Source organism: Cucurbita moschata, unplaced genomic scaffold (assembly GCF_002738365.1).
Source record: "Cucurbita moschata cultivar Rifu unplaced genomic scaffold, Cmos_1.0 Cmo_Scf00033, whole genome shotgun sequence".
Classification (NCBI taxonomy): Eukaryota; Viridiplantae; Streptophyta; class Magnoliopsida; order Cucurbitales; family Cucurbitaceae; genus Cucurbita; species Cucurbita moschata.
This window is the reverse complement of record NW_019268549.1, coordinates 261246-275854: the sequence shown is the minus strand read 5'-3', so window position 1 is coordinate 275854 and position 14609 is coordinate 261246. Positions and strand designations below refer to the sequence as shown.

The 14609-nt window shown below is 34.7% G+C and overlaps 3 protein-coding genes across 6 annotated transcripts; 2 read left to right on the top strand and 1 right to left on the bottom strand.

The window, feature by feature from the left end:
* Window positions 1–767: 767 nt before the first annotated feature.
* Window positions 768–6755, top strand: LOC111430337 (maspardin-like). Of its 2 annotated transcripts, none has more exons than XM_023066554.1 (8): window positions 768–994; window positions 1263–1388; window positions 2143–2241; window positions 2912–3065; window positions 4796–4857; window positions 5561–5668; window positions 5862–6002; window positions 6100–6755. In XM_023066554.1, exons 1-8 carry the CDS (start codon window positions 917–919, stop codon window positions 6499–6501), a joined length of 1170 nt encoding a protein of 389 aa, XP_022922322.1. In that variant the 5' UTR covers window positions 768–916; the 3' UTR covers window positions 6502–6755. The 2 variants fall into 2 exon arrangements, with proteins under 2 accessions (XP_022922322.1, XP_022922321.1); XM_023066553.1 differs by having other exon boundaries at window positions 770–994; window positions 2912–3054; window positions 4749–4857.
* Window positions 6756–7277: 522 nt separating this feature from the next.
* On the bottom strand, window positions 7278–9613 carry LOC111430404 (40S ribosomal protein S13-like). Of its 2 annotated transcripts, XR_002708323.1 has the most exons (6): window positions 9463–9613; window positions 9289–9361; window positions 9037–9175; window positions 8772–8958; window positions 7494–7630; window positions 7278–7463 (listed from the first exon to the last, which is right to left on the bottom strand). XR_002708323.1 is itself a non-coding variant. In XM_023066628.1 (5 exons), exons 1-5 carry the CDS (start codon window positions 9483–9485, stop codon window positions 7597–7599), a joined length of 456 nt encoding a protein of 151 aa, XP_022922396.1. In that variant the 5' UTR covers window positions 9486–9613; the 3' UTR covers window positions 7278–7596. The 2 variants fall into 2 exon arrangements, 1 of the variants encoding a protein (XP_022922396.1); XM_023066628.1 differs by having other exon boundaries at window positions 7278–7630.
* A 3703-nt stretch (window positions 9614–13316) lies between these two features.
* LOC111430333 lies at window positions 13317–14374 on the top strand. Of its 2 annotated transcripts, none has more exons than XM_023066550.1 (2): window positions 13317–13519; window positions 13618–14374. In XM_023066550.1, exons 1-2 carry the CDS (start codon window positions 13460–13462, stop codon window positions 14206–14208), a joined length of 651 nt encoding a protein of 216 aa, XP_022922318.1. In that variant the 5' UTR covers window positions 13317–13459; the 3' UTR covers window positions 14209–14374. The 2 variants fall into 2 exon arrangements, with proteins under 2 accessions (XP_022922318.1, XP_022922317.1); XM_023066549.1 differs by having other exon boundaries at window positions 13319–13519; window positions 13606–14374.
* Window positions 14375–14609: the final 235 nt, after the last annotated feature.

Sequence of the window (14609 nt, the reverse complement as noted above, 5' to 3'; positions counted from 1 at the left end):
CCGTGAGCGTTGAGTGGCAGCAGCTTAGTTGTGGTTGGCTAAAGGGTTTGACTCCACTGCTGAACCCTAAGACTTATTTTTTACAAGTCTTATTTTGTTATTGGGCCATGAGCCCAAAACGTGGGCTTTACACTACCGGTCCCTTTCATCATCGTTATCATCGTCATAGACTTATAGCTAGTAGGCCCTCCAGGCGCACCCCAACCGTTCTAAGGGTTTCTTTCCATTTCTTGTTTAAACAAAAAAAAAAAAAAAAAAAAAAAAAAAGAAATTCTATTTTAATAGTTTCTCATCCCATGAATTAAAGGAATATCTTAAAATAAAAAATAAATACTAAAAAGAGAGAGAAAACTTCCAAAACGTGGAAGATAAAACAGGCCCATTTAATCAGGTAAGAGCATCCGGCCCAAGCCCAATACTTACCATTTTCTTTTTCTTTTTTTAAGAAAAAATCCATTTTTTACTCTTTAATTTCGATTTTGCCCTATATTCTGTAAACATTATGGATCAACTTTCCTAAAAAGTAACAAATAAACATTTTTTTTAATCAGAGGGGCTAAAAATAAGTTTTTCCAAAATGGAAGACAGTAAATAAATAAATAATTGGGGAGGAAATTGAAAATATAAAAAGTTGGAGGAGTGGTTTGATAAAAAGAAAGTATCCCAATCATAATAACTTAATAAATTTGGGGGATATTCATAAACGAGAAGAATAAAAAGGTGGAAAATGCAAATGCAAGAGGCGGTTAAAGGAAAGGGGGAAGGGGTTTTGTTGTGAAAAAAGAATGATAGGTTTGGAAGAGTGGGCCCACCCATCTGGCTCTCGCTTCGCTAGCTATCAACCCGAATTCCTCCTTCCAATAAAATCCAAGAATTTCTGAGAGGAAGAACAGAGAGGTTTTAGAGCTTTCAAATTATGGGAATCAAAGGCGTCTCCTCGGCGCCCGGTGATTTCATCTACTTCAAATCTCAGGTCCCTCTTCACCGGATTCCTGTAAGTTTCTCTATCGATTTCCTCCTCCGATTTCGAATTCGTAGGGTTTTCTTTATCCCCTGCGATTCTACAATTACTTGCATTGATTTCATTCGACGACTTTGTTTTCTCTTTTGTTTTTGTCCAATTATGATAGTTATTGATGTACGAAGGTTTCCGGGTAGTTGTTTTTGAGTTTAGGAGTGAGGATTTTCTTTTCTGTTGCGGTTTTAGGTTTCACTCGGCTTTCTTTTGATTCTTATTCAGATGATTATGTCTACTCTTGCAGATTGGCACCAAACAATGGCGATACTATGATTTTGGTCCGAAAGTCGTACCGCCTCTTATCTGTCTTCCTGGAATAGCGGGGACGGCGGATGTCTATTACAAACAAATTATGTTTTTGTCAATGAAGGTACTGCTGCTTCACCTTGATATTTTCACCAGAAAAGTATATATATATATATATATATTTGAAATATGTTGGGAGTCTATTCCACTGTCCCCGTCCTCGATTGCTATTTCGATTCGTGGTCTTCTATTTCAGTGTTTTCCGCTGCTCTGTCGAGATCAGAGAACATTAACTATGTAGGGTGTTTATTTTATGCTATCCTTCAGATTTACTGTCGGCATGAGCTAGAAATGCTCCTCAAGGATCAATGCAATTGGTCCTGCATTTTTTCCTTCCCTTGTAGAGAAAAGAATTTAGTATAATAAAGCCATTAGGCTAATGTCTCTGGGTAGTGTATACCGCTGCACTGTAGGTTGTTAATGTCATAAGCATTTTAAGTAAAGCTGCCCTAGAATGACCTTTACCTATTCCTTACGAGCTAGGGTAAAGAACAAGCTCAACCCTTTCTCCTGTTGTGCAAACAGGTCGCTGCGTAGATTATGGCTTATGATAACTTGACTGTAGATACCTTTACTCAAATCAGTTCATTTTTAACTACATAACCTTTGTGTAAAAAATTTTCATCCTGCATAATAATATGGAATTGCTGCTATCTGAGCGTTATGCCATTATTGAATTTATGGATTTCACGTATATATTTTCTTTCTTTTAGTTTTTGCTTGTGAATCTAATGTGTTCTGTTATTACCATTACTTCTGAAATTGTGCATTCAAATATATTGGGAATATTGCAGAATTACATCATTTCTTACATACAGGGTTATCGGATCATTTCTGTTGATATTCCACGTGTATGGAATCATCAAGAGTGGATTCAAGCATTTGAAAAGTTCTTGGATGCTATAGATGTTCATCATGTAAGGTTTTTGCTTATGTCAATCTCATAATGTTATTTTATTTTCCTTGTCTGTCTTGTCATAAATACAACTCTTTTCTATTCTCTTGTATATTATCTGCCTCACATTTTATTTTCTATGTGAATGGATGCATTTGTTGAGGTTGTTATATTTAAGTTGAAATAGCTAAGCTGTGATTTAGAAACAAAATTTTGCCGAACGTGAACCACTATTTAGGATTTGTTGTGATACATAGCCATAAACCTATGAGTGGAGTAGAAATATTTCTAGGTTCCATAAAGTTGAGCAGATTTTGATTCTAGAATGTATGAAAAGGAAAATTTTTGTAACACTAACTTCAGCTTATGAGTATCATTTGAATTTGGTTATTTATAATGTAATATAATGGATTTGGCTTATCCTAATGACCTCTAAAAAGTTTGCATGATTAACTTTCTTGACTGATTTCATCTGTGATAGATTCGATATGGTGATAAAGTGACAATTTTGTATGATGATATAGTAGACGTCTTCTATGATGATAGCAGGTCTCTTCTGCTTCTGTTAATCAATTTGGTATAATAGATACTGACTTTATTGTTCACTATTGCAACTTATATACAATATTCATGGTTTTGAAATGATTGGCAAACTAAAGACTTCTAAAGCTTAACAGCTGTACTTTTAACAGATACATCTCTATGGCACTTCACTCGGGGGCTTTCTAGCACAACTTTTCGCTCAACATCGGCCAAGACGTGTTAAATCTTTGATATTATCTAATTCGTTTATCGAGACTAAAAGTTTTTCTGCAGCAATGCCATGGGCTCCAATGTACGCTCCTGGTGCCATTTCTTTTCTTTCTAAGTTTATTTTATTCATTACTGAGTACAGATTTATGAGCTGAATAACTTTTGTTATTATGTAAGTTATTGATGCCCTAATTATTTTCTATGCTACTACCATAGTCTCTGCTACTATAAACTTGGAAATGCAATTTTGGACAAATTAGATATGTTCCTATCATGTCCAGTGGAGAAACTTGAGACTTTTTCCATCGATAAAATTTCAAGTATAAGAGAAGGACAACCACAAGGGAAGGGAGCTTACATGAAATGGCCGATTCTCATTCCTAAGTTTGTAGGGTTACCAAACGATTTGGAAAGAATGCATCATTTAGATGCCACAAAATTTCACGAAGTTGTAGATTTCTTCCTAATCTCTAGATGCTTCCCTGAAAATCCTATGGTTTCTCCAAAATCACATTTCCTAAAGAAAAGGTTTTGTGGCATTGGACCACAAGCCCCATTTTTCTCTAAGATGAAATCCACATGGAAATTGCTCAAGTTCCTTTGCCAGAAAGCGGGAACACCAGCTAATTGCAAAGTAACGGAAGCTTCTTCTGAAAACTAATTTTACAAGGACAGTGGCGAAAACAGTGGGCTTGTCTTTCAGACTGTTTCTACGAAGGTTTGCCAATTAGAAATTAGGGCTAGATAAGGATAGCCATTTTTAACATTTCTGCCACGTTTAATTTCCCCAAAGCTTCTTTCCAGAGGAATAAATTTAATTAATTTTTTGGGCATTTTCTGCTTCCAGATTATCTCCATTTTGTGATACTAATAGGTGCCAAAGAATAACGATTTACATGATAAAATGCCTGGCAGGACTATATACTAGCCATCTTCTAATCTCTCTCTGATTACACAGCTGGAAGTTTTGAATCTCGAATCAAACAGTCTATTCAACTTCTGAGCATCTTGATCAGCCCTATTGTAGCAGATACTTCCAACACATCGCTGGCTGGAGGATGATTTAAACTGCTTTTGTGGGCCCTGCGAGACTCTCCGTTAGTGAGCCATTTAAAAACTAGTCATCGTTGGTTGCATTTACAGAATAATATTTTTGCCAATTCCTATCTGAGAAGGTTAAAAAAGCACCAGCCTGAAGGGAATGCATTCTGATGTGTGTCCCTGGGCTTTTGTTGATCCCCTATCACATTTTGGACCTCCATCCTATCTGGAATTTTCTGTACCCATGAAGGTGGAGACCTCTATAACTCTTTGGAAAGCAATGCTACGATTTTTCTATCCTTTATCCTATCCTTTATCCCCAAACCTCCGTTTTTGGAACATAAATCCTCATGTGCGTTGATACACGGGAGATTCTGTATGACCATTTTCACTCTCAAGTTGCAATATCTGATCTGAAAGTGAAGGCATTGGCACATTTTACTTTATATTATACAATGGATTTAATACTGGCGACTTGGGCATATATATTTATTTCCTTTGCCCTTTCCATCTCCCTCAAACTTTTTTCAATTCTCTCCAGAGCGTGTTCAGCTTTCTTTTGTCCAATTTTTGTAGCCTTAGCTTTAATGCTGTAACAATATGTTTCTGACGTACCCTAAATTTGTAAATTACATGTTCCCGATCCAAAATCTCACACTCAAATTTTTTGTTGTTATTCAGTATAACATTGTCCTACAATATTAACTCGCAGGATTTTGGTATTGCTTTATGCAGTGTTAGTTGGGCCCCATCTTTTTTGCTGAAAAGGTATGTCTTAACAGGAATTCGTGATGGTCCGCATGAACCTTTTATCGCCGATTCTGTAGACTTTGTTGTTTCTCAGGTACTTCGAAGTTTGAAACCTTATTTTTAGTTAACTATTATCATGGTTTTTAATTATTAGTATCATTTATTTGATAAGATTGATTTTATGAAGCGTACTCAACTTTTCTTTTTAGCATTTAGCATCCATTTTGGCAAGTTAGTGATGTTGGGTTGGTTTCTGGTTCTGAAAACAATGCAACCATCTCAATAAGCAGTTCATGTCTTAAACCTTTAGTCGCAAGTTTTTATTCCTCCTCCTTGCTCTCTTTAAGAAACTATGTGTTGCTTGGGATCTTTCTCTCCCTCTCTCCCTCTCTCTTCCCCTCACAGTTCAGTTGGCAATGGATTAGTTCTATATGGTTCTCTATTTCTTGTGGATGTCAATATATTAGTAATTCCAATGAAGTATGTTATGGATCGCTAATATTCTGTGTCATGGTATTAGCTCCCAGTATAGAAGTTGCATTTACAATAATGTTGTTGAACCTTCTCAGCTGTAGTTTCCAAGTTCTCCGAGATTTTTGGTCCCTTATCTACATATAGACACCTCTTATGGTTAAATTAGCAGCTTTATTATTTGTGATATGAATTGTATGTACGTTCCTCTCTTCACCCTTAGGGCCTCATCTTTTTCTCAGTTAAAGATGATGGTACTTTACAGATTGCTTATACAATTTGATTGACTAGTTCCTTTAGCCCTGAATTTAATATCATCAGTTCAGGTGGAAATGCTTTCTAGAGAAGATTTGGCTTCAAGGCTGACCCTAACAGTTGATGATGCCTCAATTGGACCTCTTCTTCTTCCAGATTCGTCTATTACCATAATGGATGTATGCCTTCTATACTTCCGATATATTCGTTTCTTTTTGTAATTTGATGTCATGATTAGATGATGCTATGTGCTTTTAACTTGATAATTCTGCCTATTAGCATTGAAAATTTTTATGTAAGGTGATTGAATAGCTTGTTTTCTGCCTCACTTTTTGTCTTTTTTTTCATGACACGGTTACCTGACCCTCAAAGACAAATGACTATTGTGCGGTTCCACTGCAACTCAAAGATCAACTGAATGAAAGATATTCTGAAGCCAGAAGAGCATACTTGAAAACAGGGGGCGATTTCCCATTTCTTTCACGCCCTGATGAAGTAAACTTGCATCTTCAGGTAAATATGACGCCCAGTACTGTTTCTTTTTTCTTTTTCTTTTTCCATTTTTACATTCATATGTGCTCCCATCTTAATATTAAATGGTCTTTGACAGCTGCACTTGAGACGTGTTGGGGTAGAAGCACGGCCAGATTTGGTTCAGGTTGTCCCAAAAGCAGATAGTGATAGTGGTCCTAGTGAAAAGAAGGATGAAAGAGGTGGTGATGATGATACACACGAGGATGACAATGAACGCAATGGAAGTTCACCTTCCGAAAACCAAACACCTCCAGCCCCAGAGAGTTCTGAATCTCATAGTATAGAGGATCGTCTACTTGACAATGCTGAAGCTTGTTATTTGGCTAATGAGATGCTTTTATCTACTCACGGAGAAAATAAAGTGCTCGTGGCAGTATTACTACTACATTACATTCAGATGATTTATGTAGGTTGTTTGATGCCAGGCATAAAGGATGCTGGTTCAAGTCACCTGTTGTCATTCATACCGAACTGGTAGGAGTAGTAGACTGGTATGTGCACATAGTCTTGGGTATCAACGTTTTCTGGTGCTCAATGTCATCACGTGGTTTGTTTGTTTCACGCTGCCTCTAAATTCATTTGATTTTTTTTTTTCCTTCACATTTGTGAACCTTATTTGCTGTAAATTTTAATTCCCATGTCCTTTATTTCACTATTGCTGAAATATTGTAGCTCTTGGATAACCGGCAGTCATCAAAACAACATATTAGAAGTGTTCGTCGATGAAGTGTACATTTCCATTGTTTTTCTTCTGGACTGTCATAATTATTAAAAAAAAAAAAAAACAGAACAGAACTATACAAAATTTGATTAATGGTTCCAAAAATGGTGCAAAATTTAATAGCTCATTGATAATTATATAAATAGACAACCTTGAGGCGTTAAATGGTGTGCCTACCAATGGCAAGAATTGGTAGTCATGCATCAAGAACAAAATGGGGCAGACTTCAGAATTGGTTATGTATCAAGAACTCGTTAATAATTTTCGTTATAATCATGGAAAACCCTTTTGTGAATATTTCAACAAAATCCATATAATTCTGAATCCAAAAACAAAATATCAAAATATTTTTCACAAAGGATAGTTAACATAGGTGGGTTCGGTTGTTTCCTCAAAAGATCTAAGTAGTGCATGTCCATAAGAAGAATACTTGTGCTAGAGTGATGACTTCGATCGAATTGGACATCAAAAGAAAAAATCCAATGAGCTTTTTTCAAACTTGCCTCAAGAAATTTATTAAAAGATCCACCATCTAAGCAACACCGTGTTTACTGATTTTCTTTAAAAATCTGGCTAAATAAGTCTACAGATTCCATACTAAATAAAAACAGAAGTCAAAATTGATGTCATAAATAAAAATTAAGTCACAACTCTCACTAAATCACCTGACCTCACAAATGACTGAAGTCGATCACAGATCGAAGCTACAGATTCCATAATAAAAACAGAAGTCAAAACTGATGCCATAAATAAAAACCAACTCACAACTTTCACTGATCCACCTGACCTTACAACGACTTTAGTCGATCACAGATGGAGTTTCATATAGCCACCAATCACTCTAACTGAAAATTATGCAACCAGGGTGCTGGCAGTTGTTGACTCACTGCAACGAAAAACAAATGTCATAAAGCAGCAGTTGATAATCAATCAGGGACACATGTAAGCATCATGAAATACCATGTCTACACTTTTCTTAAGAAGCCTATATCCAACAATTCATAAAAGGAAAGAATCCAAGAAAGAAAAGTACACCAGTTATGGACCCGTGAGGGGAAATCTTCATCAAAAGTTGAATCTAGCCAAAAGTTAAGAAGTTACAGAAAAATTAAAGCTGGATGAAAACAAAGGTCTAAATCCTAATTTAGTCAATAAGCTTTGGACGTTTTAACTATAATCTTGAACACAAATAAAAGAAAATTGCATCCAGCCCTTGATAATAAAACTACATATTGCAAATGGTACGTGAACATGTGACTTAAAACATAGCAGAGAGAGTAGAAGTCCACTCATTTCATATGGTACGTGAACATGTGACTTAAAGCACAGGCCTAAAGGGAAAATTCATCAAAAGTTGAAGCCAACAACATTTGCAATGATTGATTAGCAACTGGTTATTAAAAATAGTTGGCAGATTCAGAGAAACTAAACTCACATGAAAACAAAGGTCTAAATCCTAATTTAGTCAATAAGATTTGTACATGCATAAGCAGAACTCCCTATTGCACAAGTAAAATTTGAGGCCATCCATTTCCAAATTTGATATTCACTCTGTTAAACATAGCAGAGAGAGGCATGCCGAACAAACCCCAAATTCTTCTTAAAAAAATGCTAACAAATCCACACTACTTTCCATTGGATAACAAACAAAATATACTTATTTTCTGTTTCTTTCAAATTCTTTCTTCTTGTTAGATGTTTGAGTAATAGATTGTGAGCCATAGCACATTGCAACATAAAATTTTATCTGGTCATATAAGTTAAATGATTCTTGATCAGTTAGATAAAGTAATAAGAACCCAAACTATAGACCAGGCCTAATACCAGAAGCTTCGGGGCAGGACAGTTTAAAATTAGAACGAAAATAGTTATAGTACAAAAAAGAATCTAAATTAATCATTTGATAGTTTCAAAATAAAGCACCACATCAAAGACAATCCATAACCATGAACTACATTCTTTGGATTGATCATATGGAATGTGGAATGACTCTCAGTCTAACCAAACAGCGTACGAAGTAAACTTACTATTTCCAAACTGGTGGAAGCTTCTTGGTTTTCTTGTAGTAGCGAGCAAGTCTGTGGATTCTGCTCTCCACAAGAATCAATCTGAACTTGGAGTCCTTGTCCTTCCTGTTCCTCTCCAAATGCTTGCGGATGGAGACAGCTTTCTTGATTAAGTGATAGAGATCCTCGGGAATCTCGGGTGCGAGCCCTACAGAGACAAGAATGCTCGTAAACAAACAAAAATCCCAGACGCAAACGTCAAGCAAGATATGGAAAAGAAGAATACCATGGGCCTTAAGAATACGCAAGATTTTACTTCCAGTAACACTTCTGACTTGAGCGATACCGTGAGAATCACGAAGAATCACACCAATCTGAGAAGGAGTTAGGCCCTTCTTCGCAAATTTGCAGATATTATCTTCAACCTAAATTCAAATTTCAACAGATCAAAAAAAAAAAAAAAAAAAAAGACTCAGAACTTTCCCGCAGCATTCACTGTCAGGCAAACATATAATAAGAGTGTCAAGAAAACACTTACATCAGTAGAAGAGATCTTGAGCCAACTTGGCGGCGTCCTCTTGTAGGGCAATGCAGAGGCAGAAATACCCTTACTGTAAATGCAAAAATGGAGTCAATGTTGTGAATAATTTCATCCACATTCAACAAATGAAATCGAAATGAATCAGAAACAAATGGGGGATTAGAAACAAACCCACGACTGTGCATACGACCCATGGTTATCGTCTACGGCAGCGGAACTCTGATGGCCCTAGTTCTCAGTTCGATAAGAGCTGCTCTTCCGCGACGGCCGAATAACCAAAACCCTAGAAGGCCTTCGCAGAGCGTTTTATACTGTCACTGGAATGTGATCGTTCTGTACTCCAAGTATTGGGCTTTCATTTTGAAGCCCACATTTACATCACCGCTCCTTATTTTATTTATTTTTAAAATATACATTTAATTTTATTTCAATTGAATAATTATATATAAAGTTTTGTTTTAAAAATTATTAATTGTATTTTCAAAACTTAAAAAAACAAAAACAAAAACAATGAGAAATTCGTTTTATATTATTTCATTTTCGTCTTTTATATTTTGAATTTTATTTTATTTTAAACTTTAAATTTATAATGTATTTTTAATCATTACTAACCTACGCCAATCAATATAATTTTATTATATGCATTTGCCATCGGTAGCGCATTAATATTAAAATAATAATAATAAATCTATTGCTTAAAGGTAATTATAATAATTATTGATTAGACGCTCCAGATGCTTACAAAATTTCCAATCATAATTAAATTATGCTAAATTTACAATTAATTCAACTTTATTATATAAAGTGTTAGGTTTATGACATAGCTTATAGGGTCCCAAACTTTATTATTAAATCCAAACAAATTTTATTATATTAATATAAAATTCTATTAATTTTTTATTTTTCAAAAATACCCCCGAAAGAAAACACTATCTCAACGTTGATGGCACAAAAAAAAATACTTACAACTCTCCTCAATAATATGATAGGTCCACTTTACTCTCCTATTTTTGTTATTTATATATTCATGATTTTCTTCTTAACTGGCTAATCAGGGGCTTTAATAAACAGTTCCATTTAGCTAACAAGCACGTGAATATCGAGGTTCTATAAGCAGTACTTCCGGATACCGTATTTGAAGCAGTTGTTGTCGATCAGCATCATACAACTTGAATTAATCTAAGATTAAAGAAGAAGCATGAAATGTCAAATAGGAAATTATAAAAAATATAAAGTATATATAATTAACGTGTTTAATGATATGGAACATCATAGGATCATAGGATATGGTTGAATACAGACAGTGACATGTGTTGTTGTAAGTTTATTAGGTTTGGTTTTGTGAAGTAAGGGAACAATGGGCGATCTGTATACTTAGTCAAAGTTTGATGATGAATTTGCCATTGCCAGCCCTACCGACGTGAATCTCGTGATTAATTTGTTGTTCAAAATCTTCAATCCTCCCAAATCTCTCTCTCTCTCTCTCTCTCTCTCTAGTCCTAGAAACTTCCTCGTATCTATCAAATTTATTTTCTATCGTGATTTATATGTGGGGTCTCTTTCGTTGACTATGCATGGTTTGTCGTTTTTTAATAGGTGGATCCAAAAGTAAGACCCATTTGATTTATACGTGTTTTAATGGTAAATTTGAGAGTTCACATCATGTTTAAATTAGTTCTATGTTTTGCGAATTATAATGAAGTTGTCCTTTGTGGAGTTATAATGATATGTGTAACGATTCTATCTAAACAATACGGTCATGTCTGGATGCATGATCGGACATTTCTTATATGGAAACATTCATTAAAAAAATCATAAACTAAAAATGATATGGGAGCCACTTATTTGGTTGGCCTTAACCAAAGTTCTAAATTATCGAAATTGGCTTGACTTTGTCTCCTAATGTTCGTTTCAACCTTAAATTTCTTCGATATGGTCAAAATTAGCTTTGGAATGATAAAAAATGTTGGAATCGATGTCAAAACCTTAGATCCAAGCTGTTCATGTTGTTTTTAAGTCGCTGGAGTCGTTGAGTCGTCAATCAAGCCACTAAGTAAGTCGAGAGGGGTTACGCGTGCGCACGTGTAAGGGTTGGGTCGCACAGGTTATCGAGTGGGTCAAGTCACGTCACTTGGGTGCTCGGGTCATTCTTATGTTTACATGGGTCGAGCGCACTAGACTAAGTCGTGCTTCTTTCATTGGGTCGCGTTGACGATTCACATTTTGGGTTGCGCAACGACGATCATCTTGGGCCATAACAACCGGGGGGAATAATAATAAATAATAATTAAAAAAAAAAAAACATGATTGAACATATATTGGTAGGAAAATGGAAAGAATCCGTCTCATATAGACAAATTCTTTGAAGATAATTAAGGGAAAATGTTTTTTTAAGGAAAAGAAAAAAAAAAAAAAAAAAAAAAAAAAAGAAAAAAAAAAGTCAAGGCTGCTTAGTACTAACGCATGGGTCGGCTTAATTGAACCGGCTCTGCTTTGAATATTTACAGGAAATTCTCTCGATGCTTCCACTCTATTTCTTATTTTCTATTTACTCTTTAAATATTTTTTTTAATGTTTTAAATATTATTTATTTTTTCAACTCATAATCTGACTTTTCAAAATATAAAACTAAAAATGGTTGGAGCATCAATTTACCCATAAAAAAAAAAAAATAATAATAATAATAAAATGAAATTTTGGTTTTTGATTCAAGTATAAATTCCCAAATATTATCACTTCACAATTTAGTTTTCTAAGAATATATAATATTAAAAAAAATTACTGCGAGTAATAAAAAATTTAACTTAGTTAAAAGGTAACTATCCAAATTTATAGTATTTGTCGTATAACTTTAATTTATATTTGATTTATAGAGTTATGATTTGTAAACGTTAATATAAAATGTAAATTCTATAAGAAGCAATCCCATTATTTTTATCGTGGGTAGAGATACCAAAGGTCTTGAATGACGGATCAAAGTAGTTTTGACAATTCAATAATATTATTACGAGGGTCAAATAAATCTTAATTTCTAATAATATAAAAAGCTAAATTAATAAAAAAAATGTTTGGTCCCTCTGCCTAACAGATAACCTTAAACTTTCAAAAGTTTGACAGCACACCAGTTTCAAAAAAAATATATATATATTATATATATAAAAAATACTCTGAAACTTTAAAAAAATATATTTTTTTTACTGTTTGTACCGCATTTTAAAATATTCCATAATTTTAAAAAATCATTAAAAATTTAAAGATAATCGATTAACATTTTTAGACCATATAAATTTTAAGAGTTTGCCCGTATGATTCAAAAAGGTAAGCAAAGAATATCTAGGAGCACGAGACAAAATAATAGTACAGATTATTTCATCATATATGGAAGGATATCATCTCATAACTATCTATGATGGTTTCCATCTCTAGCACGAAACCAATTAATGAAACGGGGAGGAAAATGGGACAAATGGCAGAGACTACTAAAAAGTATGACGTTTAGTATTAAATACATTCACTGTATTCATCCAAACCGACCTATAAGCATATTTTAGGTCACCTCCCATAAAAGTAGAATCTTCACAAGTTTTAATTGATTTTAGTTATAAAACAAATCTTACTTTTAATTTTACATTCTTAAAATTCGGCCACGTTTGCAACCACCCTTTTTTTAATTAGGTAACCTAACTGTTTTTTTATTTTATTATTATTTTTAAAAAAGACAAAAAAAAAAAAAAAAAAAAAACATAATTTTGATTTTTTTAAAAAATAATATATAATATTAAGTTGAAGGTCGGCGATATATTTAAATTTAGTACAGCAATCCCACAGTGTAATCCAACAATTTATTTATTTATTTATTTTTGAGATATTGGTTGACAAATTTGGGGAAGAACGAAGAAAACCACGGTGGTAATCTAATCTATCCACGTCGGAAAAAATGTGGCAAAAGTCAACGGTCAAACATATCTTATTTATTTATTTATTTTTATTTATTTGATGCCTTAAGAGAATAAAAACCCTACCCCCGAATTGGTATCTTTCCCATTTACAAAAGGAAACTCGTTCCTGTTTTCACTATAACGGAACCGGGACTGCGACAGGGAGCGACACAAAACCCTAGATTTTGAGTTCAATCGGCGGAGAAAAGAATCGCACCGGTGATTTTGATATGAAGCTTGTTTGGTCCCCGGAGACGGCTTCCAAAGCCTACATCGACACCGTTCAATCTGTAAGAGATTTCGTTACGGATTTCTGATTTCTGTTTCGTTTGTTCTTTTTTGCGATTTTCTGGAGCTTATGATTGATTTATTTCAGTTTTATGTGAAGTGTGATCTCCAACAAGAATCTGGCGTTGCGGAACTGATTTCTGCGATGGCGGCGGGATGGAGCGCGCAGTTCATTGTGGAGACGTGGTCGAGCGGTGGAGCGATTGCGACGAGTATAGGTTTGGCGGTGGCTCGACGTCACGTTGGAGGGAGACATGTGTGTGTGGTTCCTGATGAGAGATCGAGGGGAGAATATTGTAGAGCGTTGGAGAGAGCAGGATCGGTGCCTGAAGTGATTGTTGGAGAGCCGGAGGAGGTGATGGATGGACTGGTAGGTATAGATTTTATGGTGGTGGATAGCCAGAGGAGGAATTTCAGTCGTGTTCTGAAACTGGCGAATCTGAGTTCTAGAGGCGCAGTTTTGATTTGTAAGAACGCGAACTCGAGAAGCGATTCGAGTTTCAGATGGAAGAATGTTACGGATAACGGCACGCGGCGGTTGGTTCGATCGACGTTTCTGCCGGTGGGAAAGGGTTTGGATATTGCGCATGTGGCGGCGGGCGGAGCGAATTCAGGTTCCGGCGAAGGGAAGGGAAAGTGGATTAAGCATGTTGATCGACGATCAGGGGAGGAATTCGTCATTCGGAAGTGACTTCTCTTCCAGGCAAAACGGTGTCGTTTCCACCCTTGTGAATACAGTTTTGTCATCTGTGTATAATAGAAGTTTCCTATTTTTCTTTGTCTTTTTTTTTTCTTTTTTCCAAATTGTATTTATCAGATTCACTTTCAAATTTATTGCATCATTATATGATTTTTTTACATCTCTATTTTAGATTAACAAAATGCTATGTTAAATACGGCCATATAATGTTAAATGATTTAAATGTTCAACATTAAATTAGATATGTAATTATTTAATGTTTGAGAATTAAATGTATTATTAAATTTCAAATCATTTTTTTTTTAAGTAATAAAATTCCATCATGATGAATTTTCTACCTAATTTTTCTTCATCTTTAAACTTTACTTTTTGGCCCCATATTAAACAATTTG